Raw genomic sequence first — 15,919 nt, 5'->3', positions numbered from 1 at the left:
CAGCATCTAGTTTTTTTGTAAACATTTAAAAAATTTATTTATTTATTTGAAAGTCAGAGTTACAAAGAGAGAGAAGGAAAGGCAGAGAGAGAGAGAGAGAGAGAGAGAGGTCTTCTACCCGCTGGTTCACTCCCCAATTGGCCACAACAGCCGGAGCTGTGCCCATCCGAAGCCATGAGCCAGGAGCTTCTGGGTCTCCCATGTGGGTACAAGGGCCCAAGGAGTTGGGCCATCTTCTACTGCTTTCCCAGGCCAGAAGCAGAGAGCTGGGTTGGAAGTGGAGCAGGCGGGTCTTGAACTGGCGCCCATATGGGATGCCAGCGCTTCAGGCCAGGGTGTTAACCCGCTGCACCACAGCGCCAGCCCCTCAGCATCTAGTGTTTATGTCCTCAGTCATACTGGACTGAATGAGGTCTGCAGAAATGAAGCCATCAGTGTTGACAACTGTGGCTTGTGTATACAGTAGCAGGACAGCAAGACAGCTGCACAGTTTCGTTTGTAATTATGTAATTTCAGAAGAGATCTCACTGCATGGATGATTTTGTTTGTTTTAAATTTCTGAGACATGTCTAGTGAAGGAAATGTGTTTAGGGAGTCCAGCAGAGTGGTCCCAGCAGCAGTCATTTAGAACTTTAAGGAACACAAGAGTATCAAGTATATGCTAGCTGCTGTTACTACTGTTAGTGATATCAGCACATCAGTTTAGAATGAGACCTGATGTCACATCGGATTGAGAATGCCCTGTTTCACAGAAAGCCAAAGTGCTAGGTTTAATTTAGATGTCCATCCCAGCTTTGTAATTTTAACTTCTCTAAGTTCCAAATGTATTAATTAATTTCCTGTTAGGATTTTGAGAATTTTTGGAAGAGGAGGGTAGATAAAGAGGGAGAAAGAGGGAGGAAAGGAGAGGGGAAGAAGGGAGGGAGGGAGGGGAGAGAGAGAGAGAGGAAAGGAATAATACCTACGCAGAGTAAGGGGTCAGTAAATTACAGCTGTATTTGTTTGAATAATGAGTAAAATATGAGACTTTAAGGCACCTCATTTCTTTTTTATTTTTTAAGATTTATTTTATTTGAAATGCAGAGTTAGAGGGAAAAAGAAAGAAAGAGCAAGCAATCTTGCATGTGCTGGTTCACTCCCCAAATGACCACAACAGCCAGGGCTGGGCCAGACTGAAGCCAGGAGCCAGGAGCTTCTTCCGGGTCTCCCATGTGGGTGCAGGAGCCCAAGCACTTGGGTCATCTGCTGCTGCCTTCCCAGGCGCATTGTCAGGGAGCTGGATAGGAAGTGGAGCAGCTGGGACTTGAACCAGTGCCCATATGGAATGCTGGCACTGCAGGTGGTGGCTTAACCCACTATGCCACAGCACCGGCCCCAGTATTTTATTTTATAGTTTTAGAAGTAGGTTTTTTTTTTTTTTTTTTTTTTTTTTCCTTTTAGTTACAATTGCATCTCTTGTTTTAGGATGCCTTATTCTTCCTGAAGGATTTCTTCACAAGTCTCTCTACAGAAGTGGAGGTTCTCATGACCCCAGACCCGGAAGGTATTAAATATGAGACCCGCAGTGCTTGGGTTGGTTTTGATCGTTATGGGGCTTTTTTGAGAATGTACTTGGAATTTTAATTCCCACTTAGATAAATGTGTTGTTCTGTGTTTACCTTTTTAACTACTGCAAATGTAGTTTATGTAAAAGGTGAAAGCAAATTGGCTTTAAATGGTTGGTTTAACGTAAATGGTTGCGTTAAAGAAGCGTAGCTGATTGTTCAGATGTGTGTGTTGCACTTTCAGTTAAAAAGTCTCCTGGAGCTGATGTTACCTGCAGCTTGCCGAGGCATTTGAGCACTTCAAAGGAGCCAGATCTGGTTCTTTCTTTCCCCGAGCCCAGGCAGCCTTCCCTAAACGATAGCGCCGGCCCCCTGGGAGAGGCTGCCGGGGCAGAAGCGGACTTCTCAGCGGAAGACGCGTCACTCAGCGGCCAGCCGGTGTTCTTCAGGTGACTGACTGATAGCAAGGGAAGCGTCCAGGACTGGTCTGTACTGTGCGCGTGCCCCTGGGTTCCCTCCGCTTTTCTTCACGAACTTCTAGTGCTTCACGAGGAAGGGGCTTTGCTCTGCCCCCCTCTCCAACAGTCCAGGACTGCCTTCCTGCCATCAAGGGCTGTGAAAGAGCAGACGGGAGAGGAATGAGCCTGGAGGGAGCGCAGCGCCGCCGTGTGCGGCCGGCTGTCCCCGCAGCAGCGCCGGAGGTGCCCGTGCAGCCGGGGAAGGCGGGGTCACTGGACACACCACAGTCGCGGGCGAGGCCAGGCACAGAAAATTAGGTGGAAAATTCCCATAATAAATAAAGGGCGGGAATGCCAAAGTTGAGGCCTACAGAGAAAAAGAGACAAACGGATGTGTTGTGTTTGGGGGAGGCTGGGAGGAAGGACAGAGAGGGGAGGAGAGAGAAGATTGGCTGCCTCCCTGGGTGTCTGTGCCCCCACCGATGCCCAGGGTCCCCGACTTCTCCCGCCCCGGGGTTTCTGTGCCCGCCTCGCCGACGCCCAGGGCCCCCGACTTCTCCAACCCCAGGTTTCTGTCCAGGGCCCCCGAGTTCTCCCACCCCACGTTTCTGTGCAGGGTCCCCGAGTTCTCCCACCCCAGGTTTCTGTCCAGGGCCCCGACTTCTCCCACCCCAGGTTTCTGTCCAGGGTCCCCGACTTCTGCTCCGGGTTTCTGCGCCCGCCCGCACCGCCGTCTGGGGTCCCCGACGTCAGTCTTTCCCCCTAGGCGCCGAGGTTTAACTGGAGGAAAGTTGTCCTGTCCTAGGTGTCTTACACACTGATGACAACAGGAAAGCAGAGAAGGCGGAGATGCCAGGGCAGGTGGTTTCTGGCCGCTGCAAACCTTTCCACTACAGAGAAAGAACCTCTTTTATTATTTCCCTCATTGAGTGTTTAATTTTTAAAATTTTTCTTGCATCTAAATGCCTCTTTTATACTAATCATATAAACCATCAATTTGGTTTTTATAAAAAAAGAAATTTGATAAATGTTTTACTCAAGTAAAAATCCTTTAGGCAACTACTTTTTTTTTACTAGACTATTTCAAATAGCTTTTAAATTTAAATTTCTAGTTTGAAAAGCTCCCAAAGAGCCAGGCCCTGAGGTTCGCACCTGAGGGAGCCACTTGTGAGGGCCACCCAGGCGGTGGCCGAGTCAGGACTAGAACTCGGGTCTTCTGAGTCCCGTGATGCTGGGGTAGCCCCCTCCTCCACAGACATTGTCCATGCGCTCACTGTGTGTATGCCAGCTTTTGGTCTAGGCACAGTGAACAAAGGCAAGAAGAACTCGAGGGGACCTAGTTCACAAAGAACTGAAACAGTGTGCTGTATTCGGTGTGTGCCGTGGCCAGCACAGGAAAGGAGGAGGGGCGTGGAGAGGGTTGTAGAGGCACTGGGGCGAGGGAAGCTCGGCTCCCCGCTTCTCCAGGACCAGTGTGGACACGGTGTTTCCACGGGAGGGGTGTGGACGTGGGTGAGAGGGCTTAGGATGGAACCACAAGTGTGAAGTTTGTGCGAAAAAGCACATCTCCACTTCCGGATGCCCAGTATGCAGCCAACTTCTGAAAGCTTGGTGAGTATCATCAGTGTGTAGCTGGAATCTCATTTGAATGCTGACACCTATTTGTGGGCATTCATTTCTAGAACCCTCACCAAGGTTCCCAGCATGGGCTGCGCTTTTTGAAGTTTGCCAAGGCAGGGGCTGTGGCTCAGGGAGTGGCAGTTTCGACGTCCCCTGCTGCATCCCACGTCACTGACGGTGGGGACTTGGCCTCTCCTCCCCATGGCGCTCTCTCCTCTGCTTCTGGACAGTGACTGCATCACCTTGCTTAGTCGTGAAGCTGCCTTTGGTCACGTCTTCTCTGTGAATTAAACATGCCTATAGAATACCTTTCTCTAAACGTGAACATTATTTCATAAACTGGGAAAATGGTTTTGTGAGAAAATTTAAACATAGACAAATACACTTTTTAAGATGATTAATATTGTTTAATTGTATTAAAAGAAGGTAGAACTAAGAGACATTCTTTAGTTAGAACTTAAGATATGTACATGATTGAATGATCTTGTTTTTATCATACAATTGAACGAGTTAATTTACATCTACTTAGAACTATTAGTATTTTTATATAAATAATTCCCCTCTTTTTTTTTTTAAATCCTCAGGGAATTTAGATTCACATCGGAAGTTCCTATTCGGCTTGATTATCATGGCAAACACGTATCCATGGATCAGGTTTGGAATCTTCGTACATGTACTCTACAAAATGAGCTCATTTGTTTCTCTGATTTTTTTTTTAACTTCGCCATGTCATAGTTTATATATAGTATGTATACACACATAATGTACATACATACATATAGATTTGAAATGAATGCAAAGTTTTTAAATTTAATTGTTTTTAAAGCAAATTAAAATCATTTACTTAACTGACACAAGTAAAATGTGCTATACATTAGATTAAATGTATTTTTTCTGCTGTAACTATCTTAAGTACTTTAGTGTCATTGGTGACTATTGCTTTGGACTTTCAACATAGTGATGATTTTCAGTATTAAATCTCTCCTTAATTTGCGTATTAACCCGAGCGTTTCCATTTTCAGGGTACACTAGCGGGGATTTTGATTGGCCTGGCTCAGTTGAACTGCTCTGAGCTGAAGCTGAAGCGACTCTTCTATCGGCATGGGTAAACCGACTTGTTGTTTGACGCCGTAAGGAAAGGCGCTAGAATTAGTGTGCAGTAAGTTAAAAACTGGGTTTCTTGGCAAGGAAACATAATTTACTGTTTTTCAGTATTGTCTGTAGAGAGCTCATTTTTAGAGTAGTCTACTGATTAGGGGCAAATTTTTACTATGAGGGATTAGGGTATTGTGAAAAGAATAGTATTTTTCAAAAGTAGCTATGGTTTAGGGTACTTTTATGAATTTCCTAAAGTTGTCATTTGGCTTATACACTGAAAAAACAGAAGTTCGCAGGGTAGTGGTTTTTAGTAATAGTGGCAGTTTATAGACTTGGGTTAATCCTATCTCAGAGCTTATTAGATGATTGAACTGACTCATATATACCACCTAATTGACGTAGAAATTATTGACATTGCAATTAGACTTTTATTACGTATTTTAAGAGAAATTCAGATTGAGGCAAATGACTGATTTTTATTTCTTTTTGTTTAAAAATATTAGGTGTTTTTAGAGCTTCTATAATATTTTTTCTTAGAATTTATAAAATTTGTTTGTCCTAATTGGGTTTTTCTTTTTGTTACTTGTCTCTGTGTGTGAATCTGTTTCTCTTTTCTGTGCACTCGTTCCTGTTTGCTCTAGTTTGCTAGGTGTTGACAAGTTATTCTCATATGCAATCACTGAGTGGCTTAATGACATTAAGAAGAACCAGTTACCAGGAATCCTGGGAGGTGTGGGGCCTCTGCACTCACTGGTACAGTTAGGTGAGTTTCCTTTTTCATTAACTGAGAGATAATTGTGTTCTTGGTGATTCTAAAAACCTCTGAGTTCACAGGCGCGCCCTCTTTCCAAGCAGCTGCCTGTGCGCTCGCTCTCACCGCCCTGGGCCGCAGTTTCAGGAGCAGGAATGCCGGCCCTGCCCTCACACTCACACTGCCTTCTCTGTTGGCTGTTCTAGTGCAAGGCCTGAAGGACCTGGTCTGGCTGCCCATCGAGCAGTACCGGAAGGACGGTCGCATCGTGCGAGGGTTCCAAAGGGGTGCTGCCTCCTTTGGTACCTCCACAGCGATGGCCGCGCTAGAACTCACGAACAGAATGGTTCAGACCATACAGGTATCTTCCCTGGACTGACTTCCTCTGTCAAAGAGCCATTGCACAACGGTCAAGTTATTTTGTTTTTATTTTTTCATTATTTATTACTATTTTAAGCATTTATTTAAAAGGCAGAGATCAGAGAGGGAGAGATATTCCATCCCCTGGTTCACTCCCCTAATGTCTGCAACAGCTGGGGCTGGGCCAGGCTAAAGCCAGGAGCCTAGAACTCCATCTGGGTCTCCCACCTAGCTGGCAGAGACCCAAACACTTGGACCATCTTCTGCTGCTTCCCCAGGCACATTAGGAGGAAGCTGGATCGGAAGTAGAGTGGCTGGGACTTGAACCGGCACTCATGGGATGTTGGGGTCGCAGGTGGTGGCTTAACCCAGTGCACCACTTTGCCAGCCCCTGGGTTTATTTTTAAAACAACACTGTGAAAATATACAAGACATCGGGAGTAGATCTCTTATTCGATATCATGCTTGTTTTATTGCTTCAGTATTCAGTATTAAATAATTAGTGGAATAAAGCAACAGAGGATGTGTCCAGTTTGCCCATTTCAGGTTAATTATAACCATTTAGTTAGTGGAGGATTTGCATGAGTGATCATAGCCATGTTGGAAGAAGCGCTGTGCAAGAGCAGTGCTAGTTCTGTGGACTGACGGGGGTGCCGAGTGTTCCCAGTGGAAGGGGACTGAGTAAGCAGGTCTGAGCTCTCTGGGTGTAAGGGATTAAACTGGACTTGGTGACCGTGCGAGTCCCTCGGGTCCTCCTCAGTCACCGCCCACCTCCAGACCCCTCTAATGCAACTCTTCCTTCTGACACGTGACACAGGCCGCGGCGGAGACTGCGTATGACATGGTGTCTCCTGGGACGCTTTCTATCGAGCCCAGGAAGACGAAGAGGTTTCCTCACCACCGCCTGGCCCGCCAGCCGGTAGACCTGCGGGAAGGTGTAGCCAAGGCCTACAGTGTTGTGAAGGAGGTGCGTGAAGACAGGGAGCACGAGCCACAGTGCTTGCAGCCTTGGCCCTCTGTCCCCGAGAGCGGGCGATGGTCTCGTTGTCCACAGAAGCCTCTGGGTGAGAGGGGGGCTCGCTGTGCCTGGGGCGCGTGTGGAGAGTAGTGACCGAGGGAAGCCAGCCCATGCTCACCGTCCAGGTCTTTTTTATTTTGTTTTCTTAAGAGTTGTTTATTTATTTGAAAGAGTTACAGAGAGGAAGGGAGGGAAGGAGAGAGAGATCTTCCGTCTGTTTCACCTCCTGGATGGCCACATCTGCTGGGGCTGGACTGGGCCAGAGCCAGGAGCCGGGGCTTCACCTGGGCCTCGCACATGGCTGCAGGGGCCCAAGCGCTTGGGGCATCCTCTGCTGCTTTCCCCAGGCCATTAGCAGGGAGGCGGATTGGAAATGGAGCAGCCTGGTCTCAAACCGGCGTCCACATGGAACGCTGGCGTCCCAGGCAGCGGCTTTACCCGCTGCACCACCGTGCCGGCCCCACCGTCTAGGTGTGACTTGTGTTTACACTCTGCTCTGTTTGCCTCAGATTTGTTTAAGAACTTGAGCTTTTCAGGTGAGTCACCTACCCCGGTCCCCTCCCAGCCCTTCTCTCAGAATCCTGGGGTGGTACATGTTCTTTCTGTACATGTTCTTATAGTTTTACTATGTGAAGAATGTCTTCCTAAGCAAAGCATGCTTGGGTCTGTATTTTAGAAGTTGCCATCCATGGTGTTGTTCTGTATCGTCCTCCACTTCCTTCTTCCACGTCTGTCTGTGTCATTGATGCAGGAAGATGTCATGCAGATGGCTGTTGGTATCTCCTCGTGTGGGTATGCCACAGTTTACTCATTTCCTGCCTGTGGACAGAGCCCCTCTCCCACACTGCCGTGGGCAATGGTCAGTGAGTGCCTCTGTTGTACGCCCAGGAAGCTCCCCAGGCTGGGCTTGGGGGACTGTCACTGTGGGATCCTCGGCACGCAGTAAGCGATGCTAACTCGCTCTGGCCGTGCTAAGAGGGATCTCCTCTCGTGCTAAGAGGGATCTCCTCTCTGTGCTAAGAGGGATCTCCACTCTGTGCTAAGAGGGATCTCCTCTCTGTGCTAAGAGGGATCTCCTCTCTGTGCTAAGAGGGATCTCCTCTCTGTGCTAAGAGGGATCTCCTCTCTGTGCTAAGAGGGATCTCCACTCTGTGCTAAGAGGGATCTCCTCTCGTGCTAAGAGGGATCTCCTCTCGTGCTAAGAGGGATCTCCTCTCTGTGCTAAGAGGGATCTCCTCTCGTGCTAAGAGGGATCTCCTCTCTGTGCTAAGAGGGATCTCCTCTCGTGCTAAGAGGGATCTCCTCTCGTGCTAAGAGGGATCTCCTCTCTGTGCTAAGAGGGATCTCCACTCTGTGCTGCTGGGCATTGCCTGCTTCGTCGTCTGTGACTTTCATTTTACTCTCTATGTCATAAGGAGGTTTGAGGTCATCTTACTCGTGATTCATGTTTTAGGATTTTATTAAGGAGATTTTCCCCAGTCGTCGTCTGAGGACAGCAGTCCCTTTGTTGCTCTCGGTCCTGATAGAGACAGCCTCTGGTTCCTAGTGGTGGGAAGGCCACTGAGGTAGGGTCCCAGGAACTGTGCTAGTGGCTAACTGTGGTAGGACTGGGGGTCAGTTTTTTGAGGTTCAGTGTGGGCAGTAAAGAGAGCGTTCCCTACAGAGGTCAGGATTGGGTCGGTTGCAGTAGACATGTTAGAAATCAGATATGCAGACTCGTGCTGGGCTTCAAGGCACAGCGAGATAGAAGCGCTTTGCCAGAGAGCAGCCTGCCCGTATCTGTATCTGCGGTGGGTGGTTTAAAGTAAGTGTGTGTGTCCTTCACAGACTGCCCGTGTGCAGGAGCGCTAAGGGCGTGTGATGTTCCCGCGGAGCCCTGAGCAGACAGTGAGGCTCCCCGGGGAGGAGCGGGTGGGGGCCTGGGGAGCTGATCTGGAGTCCACATTGTCAGTAGGAGGGGGCGGCGCAGGGGTGAGGAGAGCAAGTGTGGAGTGAGACGGTAGGATGTGCTTGGTTATACGGAGCCCAGTCTGTGTTCGAAAAAGATTTCTCTTTGTTTTGGATATCAGGAAGCCAAGATGGAATACATCTTTCTTTTTTTTTTTTTTATTTGTTTAACTTTTATTTAATGAATATAAATTTCCAAAGTACGATTTATGGATTACAATGGCTTCCCCCCCATACCGTCCCTCCCACCCACAACCCTCCCCTTTCCCACTCCCTCTCCCCTTCCATTCACATCAAGATTCATTTTCGATTATCTTAATATACAGAAGATCAGCTTAGTATACATTAAGTAAGGATTTCAACAGTTTGCTCCCACACAGAAACATAAAGTGAAAAATAATAGATGATTTTTTTTAAATGATGATGAAATCAGATCAGACCTATTGTCATGTTTAATCCCAGTGAGAGTCAAATTGGGAGTTGATAATTTCTTTTTTTTTTTTTTTTTTTTTTTACAGAGGATCAGTTTAGTATGCATGAAGTAAAGATTTCAACAGTTTGCACCCCCATAGAAACACAAAGTGAAATATATTGTTTGAGTACTCGTTATAGCATTAAATCTCAATGCACAGCACATTAAGGACAGAGATCCTACATGAGGAGTAAGTGCACAGTGACTCCTGTTGTTGACTTTACCAACTGACACTCCTGTCTATGGCATCAGTAATCTCCCTATGCTCCAGTCATGAGTTTCCAAGGCTATGGAAGCCCTCTGAGTTCTCTGATTCTTATCTTGTTTAGACAAGGTCATAGTCAAAGTGAAAGTTCCCTCCTCCCTTCAGAGAAAGGTACCTCCCTCTTTGAAGACCTGTTCTTTCCACTGGGATCTCACTCGCAGAGATATTTTGCCAGAGTGTCTTGGCTTTCCATGCCTGAAATACTCTCATGGGCTTTTCAGCCAGATCCGAATGCCTTTAGGGCTGATTCTGAGGCCAGAGTGCTATTTAGGACATCTGCCATTCTATGAGTCTGCTGAGTATCTCACTTCCCATGTTGGATCACTCTCCCCTTTATTTATTCTATCGGTTAGTGTTAGCAGGTACTAGACTTGTTTATGTGCTCCCTTTGACTCTTAGTCCTTTCATTATGATCAATTGTGAACTGAAATTGATCACTTGGAATGGTAAGATGGCATTGGTACATGCCACCTTGATGGGATTGAATTGGAATCCCCTGGTATGTTTCTAACTCTACCATTTGGGGCAAGTCAACTTGAGCATGTCCCAAATTATACATCTCTTCCCTCTCTTGGAATACATCTTTCTGTCCTGTGTTTCTCAGAGATGCTGGTCAGGTGTGGCCCAGACCTGTTCTTGTGTGGGCCTTTGAGCTACAAAATGGCTTTTACAATTTTAAAGGATTAGAAAAAGACATAGACAAAGAAGAATACGTGACAGCAACTGGGCCTTTACGGAAAAGATTTGCTGGCCTCTGCTTTGTGTAATTCCCTTTGATGGTAGCTGGGTACTTGCAAGGAGTGACCTAGGAATTATTTGTTGAACATTTATAATCTTCCAAGTTGTGTCAAACTCTTTTTATTAAAAATTTCATTTATTTGAAAGGCAGAGATACAGAGAAAGGGGGGGGGGCGAGAGTGAGAGTGAGCGGGCGAGAGTGAGAGTGAGCGGGCGAGAGTGAGAGCGAGCGGGCGAGAGCCCTTCCGTCCGCTGGCTCACTCCCCAGATGGCTGCCTCACCCAGGCCTGGGCCAGACTGGAGCCAGGAGCCAGGATCCTCTGAGTCTCCACATGGCTGCAGGGCCCACGCACTCCGGCCATCTTCTGCTGCTTTCTCAGGGCAGTTAGCAGGGAGCTGGATCGGAAGTGGAGCAGCCAGGGCTCAAACCGGCGCCCACGTGGGATGCCGGCACTGCAGGCAGAGGCTTAACCTTCTGTGCCTCTTTAGATGAATTGTTTCACTCAATCCCAGTCACCACAGGAGGCGAACAGTGTTTTGATTCCCTGTTTGACTGACTTCTGTCAGCTACACTGATAAGGGGTGGAGGTGAGATCTGAATTTCCTTCTGTTGTCTCCAAACCTGGTGGCGTTACTCCTCCTGCTGTGGTGCCTGCTGTTGGTGGGGTGTGGGGGGAGCTGCAGGGGGGCGGGGGGCGATGAAGCAGGGGGATGTGTATAACACGGGGGGCCTTTTCCTCACTGTGCTCACGGTTCCCACTGCTGTCATCTAGCAGTTTGAGAAACAGCGCTTAGCTTTTCTGGGCTTGCTTTCTGTAGCCTCGTGGTGATTACGGGTTTTCGCCTGCAGCCCTGGGCAGAAGCACCATGCTTTGCTGGCTTTTCAAGGCGATGGCTGGGTTCTCTGTGAGGACAAGGGGTCCTCGATGCCCCTGGAGAACCCGCGGTTGCTTTGCTCCGTACCCATCGCTGAACCTGCCACGGCGTAGTGGTGCCTCACGTGCCCTGGGGCTCTGCACTGAGTGGACGGTAGCGATTCCACAGCCCTGTGGGATGGGCCACGGAGCACGGAGCTGTCCTTACCTTGTGCGCTCAGCTCCAGGGCTGTGCGTCGCGACTGTTCCGTGGCTGCGCTGTTAGAAGGAAGATGGAAAATGCTCACGCAGAAGCTTCATTCCTGATCATTCAACGACTTGTGTTCTTCATGTCCCTGCTTTATGTCCTCAGGATTTTCTACTTAATCCAATACACTGTTCTATTTAGCTTTGTTATCTTAGTTGAATGTCTCACAATTATCTTTCTTAGTGCACAGGCAGTCATTTAAAACAAATCAAATAATTTTCTAGAGCTTAGTGAATTAAGTTGTCTTGTGTGGCGCTGTCACTGTACTCTTTTAGTGAGTGTACTTTTTCAGGGGCTCTGTTTTTTGGGTTTGATTGAACTGGAGCGATGCGTAGTGCCAGGAACACTTCTCTCGGGTCGTTAACTGTTACTGCGAGCTTCCCTACGTGAAATCGTGGTTTAGCTACGTTTTCCACGCACTAGCGTCACAACAAAATACTCAATCATAATAATTGCCTCTCTCCCTTATAATTAGAATTTTGTCATAAAAATAATTATCCCGTGTAGTCTTAAGAGCAGGGTTTTAAACACCTGTTTACAAACAACATAGATCAGCTGCACTGAAAGTGTGTGTTGCGGGCTAACTTGGCCAGTTTTCTGACTGTCGTTTGCTCCCTCCCTCTGCCTGCCTCCCTCCACTGCAGGGAATCGCAGACACGGCTCAGACCATCTACGAGACGGCGGCTCGGGAACACGAGAGCAGGGGCGTCACTGGTGCCGTGGGCGAAGTCCTGCGCCAGATCCCGCCAGCAGTGGTGAAACCTCTGATCGTTGCCACAGAAGCAACATCAAACGTTCTAGGTGGCATGAGAAACCAGATCCGACCAGATGTGCGGCAGGATGAATCGCAGAAGTGGCGCCATGGGGAAGACTGACTCCCAGCGCGACGCCTGGGGAGACCCGAGGGCGGGAACGCGAGCGTAGTGCCCCGGCGGCAGCTTTAGAGGGGGCTCATTTCATTTTATTGTGCTCATCTCAGGAACAGAGGCATTTTTTAGTTAAATAACAATGTCGAAACAACGTGCAGCCAGCAGCTTCGGACGGTGTAGGGCTGGTTTGGTGCCTGCCTGCAGACACGCTTGGTGGCTGGTGTCAAAGGGCCTTGAAGTGTTTGCTGCCAAGTTAGTGAAATGCTTACGTCCATTCAGATAGCTGTACTTCCTGTTACAGACCAGGTCTCATTGGAAACCTCCTTTTACAGCTCGGAAACATTGGGGAGCACTTTTTTTTTTTTTCGGGGGGGGGCACCTGTCGGGTCCAGGTCTCACCTCCCCCACGCCAAAGCAGTGGGAGGTGAGCTGCTGCCCCTGGTGGCTCCAGGCGCGGAATCTCACCCGCGGCCATGGCCAAGGCCGGGTGGTTTTCAGCCAACACTGTTGGAGAGCACTCTTGAAACACTATAGGTAGAGCTCTGGGGAGTTCTGCTCATGGTTTAAGAAGAGTCACAGCCTCAACAGTTCCTTCGGACAGAGACAAAGCCCCAGGGAGCAGAGCGCAGAGGATTGTCAGAAATGCCGGCGAGGAGACGCCGCTCGGTCGGAGTCCGTGTCGGTGCACTGGGAGCGGCGGCGGCGGCGCTCCTGTTGGCTCAGCCCCTGCCGTTCTGCTGTCGCACTTTATCCCGTGTGTGTGGGTTCCTACAAGTCACGTGCGCTGTACTTTATGTCATTTACAAACTTACCCTGCAGCATAAAGACGAGTGGACGCGTCTCGAGGTGACCGAAGTGGAACAGCTTCCTCCGCGTGCGTTCCGTCACGGCCCGGGGCCCGCGTAATTGTTTATTCGTTCACTTAAAGCGAGTGAGCGCAGGCTTGTTAGGAACGTGTGGAGCGGGAGACGAGAAGTGGTTTGCACTCTTTAAAATGAAATAAAAATCCTCCAGCTATGCCCTAGTCAGCTGGTTCCCAGTACCGTTTCTACTTGGTTAACAGTGTACATTTTGATAACCTGTCAGGAATGAATAAAGTATTTTTATTTAAAGGTGAAATTGTTTCATGCTTCCCTGAGTATTTGCTTTTCTTAGAGCATGTGCGTGGACGCAGCCCTGTGATTTGCCCCCAAGATACTGGGGAGCACTTTCTCAAGGCCGATCTTGGTCAGCGTCACCATCGCCGTCGCCGAGGAGCGGGAAGGGCGGCTGCCCGTGTGGCCGTAGACTGATGTGCAGCCGGGAGCAGGAAGCTGGTGCTTGCCGCCGTGTGCGGCCGGTCCTGAAGTGCGCGCTTCTCGGGGTGGGGCCGGGGGGTCGGCATTGACCTAAATTTAGATTTCAGAACTGCATTTAGAAAATGAAGTTAAATCCGTTTTATTCCCTAAATGTTCTAAGCAAGAAAGCAATGTAAACCCAAAATCCAAAGCTTTAGAATTTAGAAAAATAGTTCCATATCACGGTCAATTTCCCTCTCCCTCAGGAGTCCTGGACGCGTTGGTCACCGCCATCTGCTCCTGGCACGGGTTCTGCCCACCCGGCCTCCGGGTGCCACATGCGGTGTGTGTCACCTGCTAGCATCAGTCAGACCGAAAAACCCTCAATCGGGATCCCCAAATATCCTTTCCATAGTTAGAGTACCGGGAGAAATAAGTATGCTTTCCTTTGCACTCGGAGTTGCAAGTGGAACCTTCCTTTAATAAGTCAAGCTTGTGAATCCCGTTTAGACATGTTATCTTCAAGACGTGATCACGGTTCCTTCTGCGCCCGCTGTCGGTGGAGTCGTCTGGGACAGAGCCCGTGTCTCGGAGGTGGTCTGCAGGCGCACCTCCCTGCCAGCGTCGCGCACTTGCACCTGTCTGTACTTGCACACTTCTACACAGTTTTTTCCTTTTTAAATAGTGTCTTTTCTGACTTCGGTGTCGGGTGACAATAAAGAGTGTTGGGCAAGGTCCATGGTTGCCAGATCTGTGATTTACCAAGAGGATGATTTGGCCGAGACGTTTAATCTGTGAGCCCCAGTGCCCAGCTGATTGGGGGTTTTCAGACATACAGGCTGTGCGTGCACCTGTGTGGCTGATGGCACGTGACGTGGTGCTTTGGTGCCACGTCCCAGGCCTGCGGCGCTTTAGGCTGGCAGGCTCCTTGAGGCCTGTGGGCTCCTGGAGTGATGGATATTGTTTGTGGACAGCCACAGTGCCTGCGTGGCAGGAGTCGCACGTGGTACTTCTGACTGCAGCAGGCTGCACGTGTCCACGCCTGGCCGAATCCCAGTTTCTCCCCTAGGAGTCCAAGTCAGAAGCTTGATAAAGACCTGGTGTGTTTCAGAACCCCACAGGGTCATCAACACTCTCAGACCACCCCACATCACAAAGGTCGCAGAGACCGTGGCTTCTTCCTCTTGGTTGGGAACCACTGATGTCCCTCGTCTGTCCCCAGATTGCTGTTAGAAGTAAAATGCCCGCTAATATTTGCCTTTTAGTAGAGAGAGAACATGTTTCTTCTAAGCATTGTAACAGTAGACTTTCATTTTAGTTAAGTGTGGGTACAAGTTGGGGTCCTCTTAAATACATACATGCATCTGGCATCAGTATTTTTGTAATGCAGAATTTAGGGGAAAAAAATCCAAGTAAGCAGCGTGCCGAAGGTGGTGGACTACCAATCCCTGCTGCTCCCGCGTCCTGCTGCGTGCTGCTGGGAGATGCCTGTGCAGCACTTCCGCCTTTCAGGGAACTGTGTACTTCCGAGCCACCTCCTCTGAACACTGTCCTGTGGGTTGGATGCCTTTGCTCAGTCTCAGAAAAGCCAGGTCCCCTCACCAGCGTGTACGCCGGCCGGCAGGGGAGTCGTAGTGAGGACTTCAGAGACCACACTGGCTGGCACTGCAAGCTCTCGGGGCCGGCTGCTTTCTCAGTGTTGAGTTGTGTATGTGCGAATAGCTGTGCGACCTGCGCTTTGCCTGGTTTCCCACACCTGCATCGAGTGTGCTTTCTCAGCCCAGACCTGGCAGCTTCCCCTCCTCTGAGCGGATGCCGGCAAAGCTGTGCGCACGCCTCGGGAGCAAGGACCATGCGGTACAATGACGTACGTGTGGATCTGCATCAAGTGAACCTGCCAACGCCAGTTGGTTCCAAGATAAAAAATGTTTGAATCTGAGGTTAAAGGGAACATTATTTGCATAGTGTATAAACATTGAGGGGCCAAAAAAAAATTTCTTTTGGCTACTAGAAGACGGTCACTATTCATACAGCTATAATGTAGTACTTTAACGCCAACTTATTTTTCTCTCAACATTTTCGGAATCCCACATGGCACAGTGCTCCCTCTCATGGTGAGGACAGGCCCCGCTGGAAGTCAGTTGAATTCTGAAGTCTTGTCTTTGTTTCAGGAAAGTCTGCAGATCAGAGCTGGAGAAAGTGTTCCCACTCGCTTCCGCGGCAGGCTGCTTTGGAGATGAGAAGTTAGAGGGTCAGCTGTGGCGGTCCGCATAGGTGCTGGAGATGTGGGTTGGCTTCCTGGGACGGCGGGCTCCTCGGCCTCAGCCTCCTGCCTTGCAGCCAGCCGAGTGCTGCCTGCTGTCCACGCGGTGTCACTGGC

General features: G+C 49.1%; 1 protein-coding gene and 1 non-coding gene across 5 annotated transcripts in view; one reads left to right on the top strand and one right to left on the bottom strand.

The window, feature by feature from the left end:
- The window catches only part of ATG2B (autophagy related 2B), a 77,290-nt gene extending 63,909 nt beyond the window's left edge, over positions 1–13,381 (top strand). For all 4 annotated transcript variants that reach the window (XR_016226916.1, XM_089322816.1, XM_089322815.1 and 1 more), the window contains 8 exons: positions 1,465–1,543; positions 1,789–1,993; positions 4,207–4,276; positions 4,645–4,727; positions 5,362–5,483; positions 5,678–5,832; positions 6,649–6,798; positions 12,038–13,381. Coding sequence is in view for 3 of the 4 variants with exons in the window: in XM_089322816.1 (XP_089178942.1) it covers positions 1,465–1,543; positions 1,789–1,993; positions 4,207–4,276; positions 4,645–4,727; positions 5,362–5,483; positions 5,678–5,832; positions 6,649–6,798; positions 12,038–12,268 (1,095 nt within the window). In the remaining variant the exon portion in view is untranslated. The remainder of the gene's footprint in view (positions 1–1,464; positions 1,544–1,788; positions 1,994–4,206; positions 4,277–4,644; positions 4,728–5,361; positions 5,484–5,677; positions 5,833–6,648; positions 6,799–12,037) is intronic.
- LOC127488142 (small nucleolar RNA ACA64) lies at positions 12,640–12,765 on the bottom strand. The gene has a single exon (XR_007915594.1). It is a non-coding gene; the product is annotated as a small nucleolar RNA ACA64 (small nucleolar RNA).
- Positions 13,382–15,919: the final 2,538 nt, after the last annotated feature.

Source organism: Oryctolagus cuniculus, chromosome 20 (genome assembly GCF_051225735.1).
Source record: "Oryctolagus cuniculus isolate XC-2025 breed Fujian yellow rabbit chromosome 20, ASM5122573v1, whole genome shotgun sequence".
Lineage (NCBI taxonomy): Eukaryota > Metazoa > Chordata > Mammalia > Lagomorpha > Leporidae > Oryctolagus > Oryctolagus cuniculus.
Note: the sequence above shows the minus strand (reverse complement) of the source record. Positions and strands in the feature narration are given on the sequence as shown.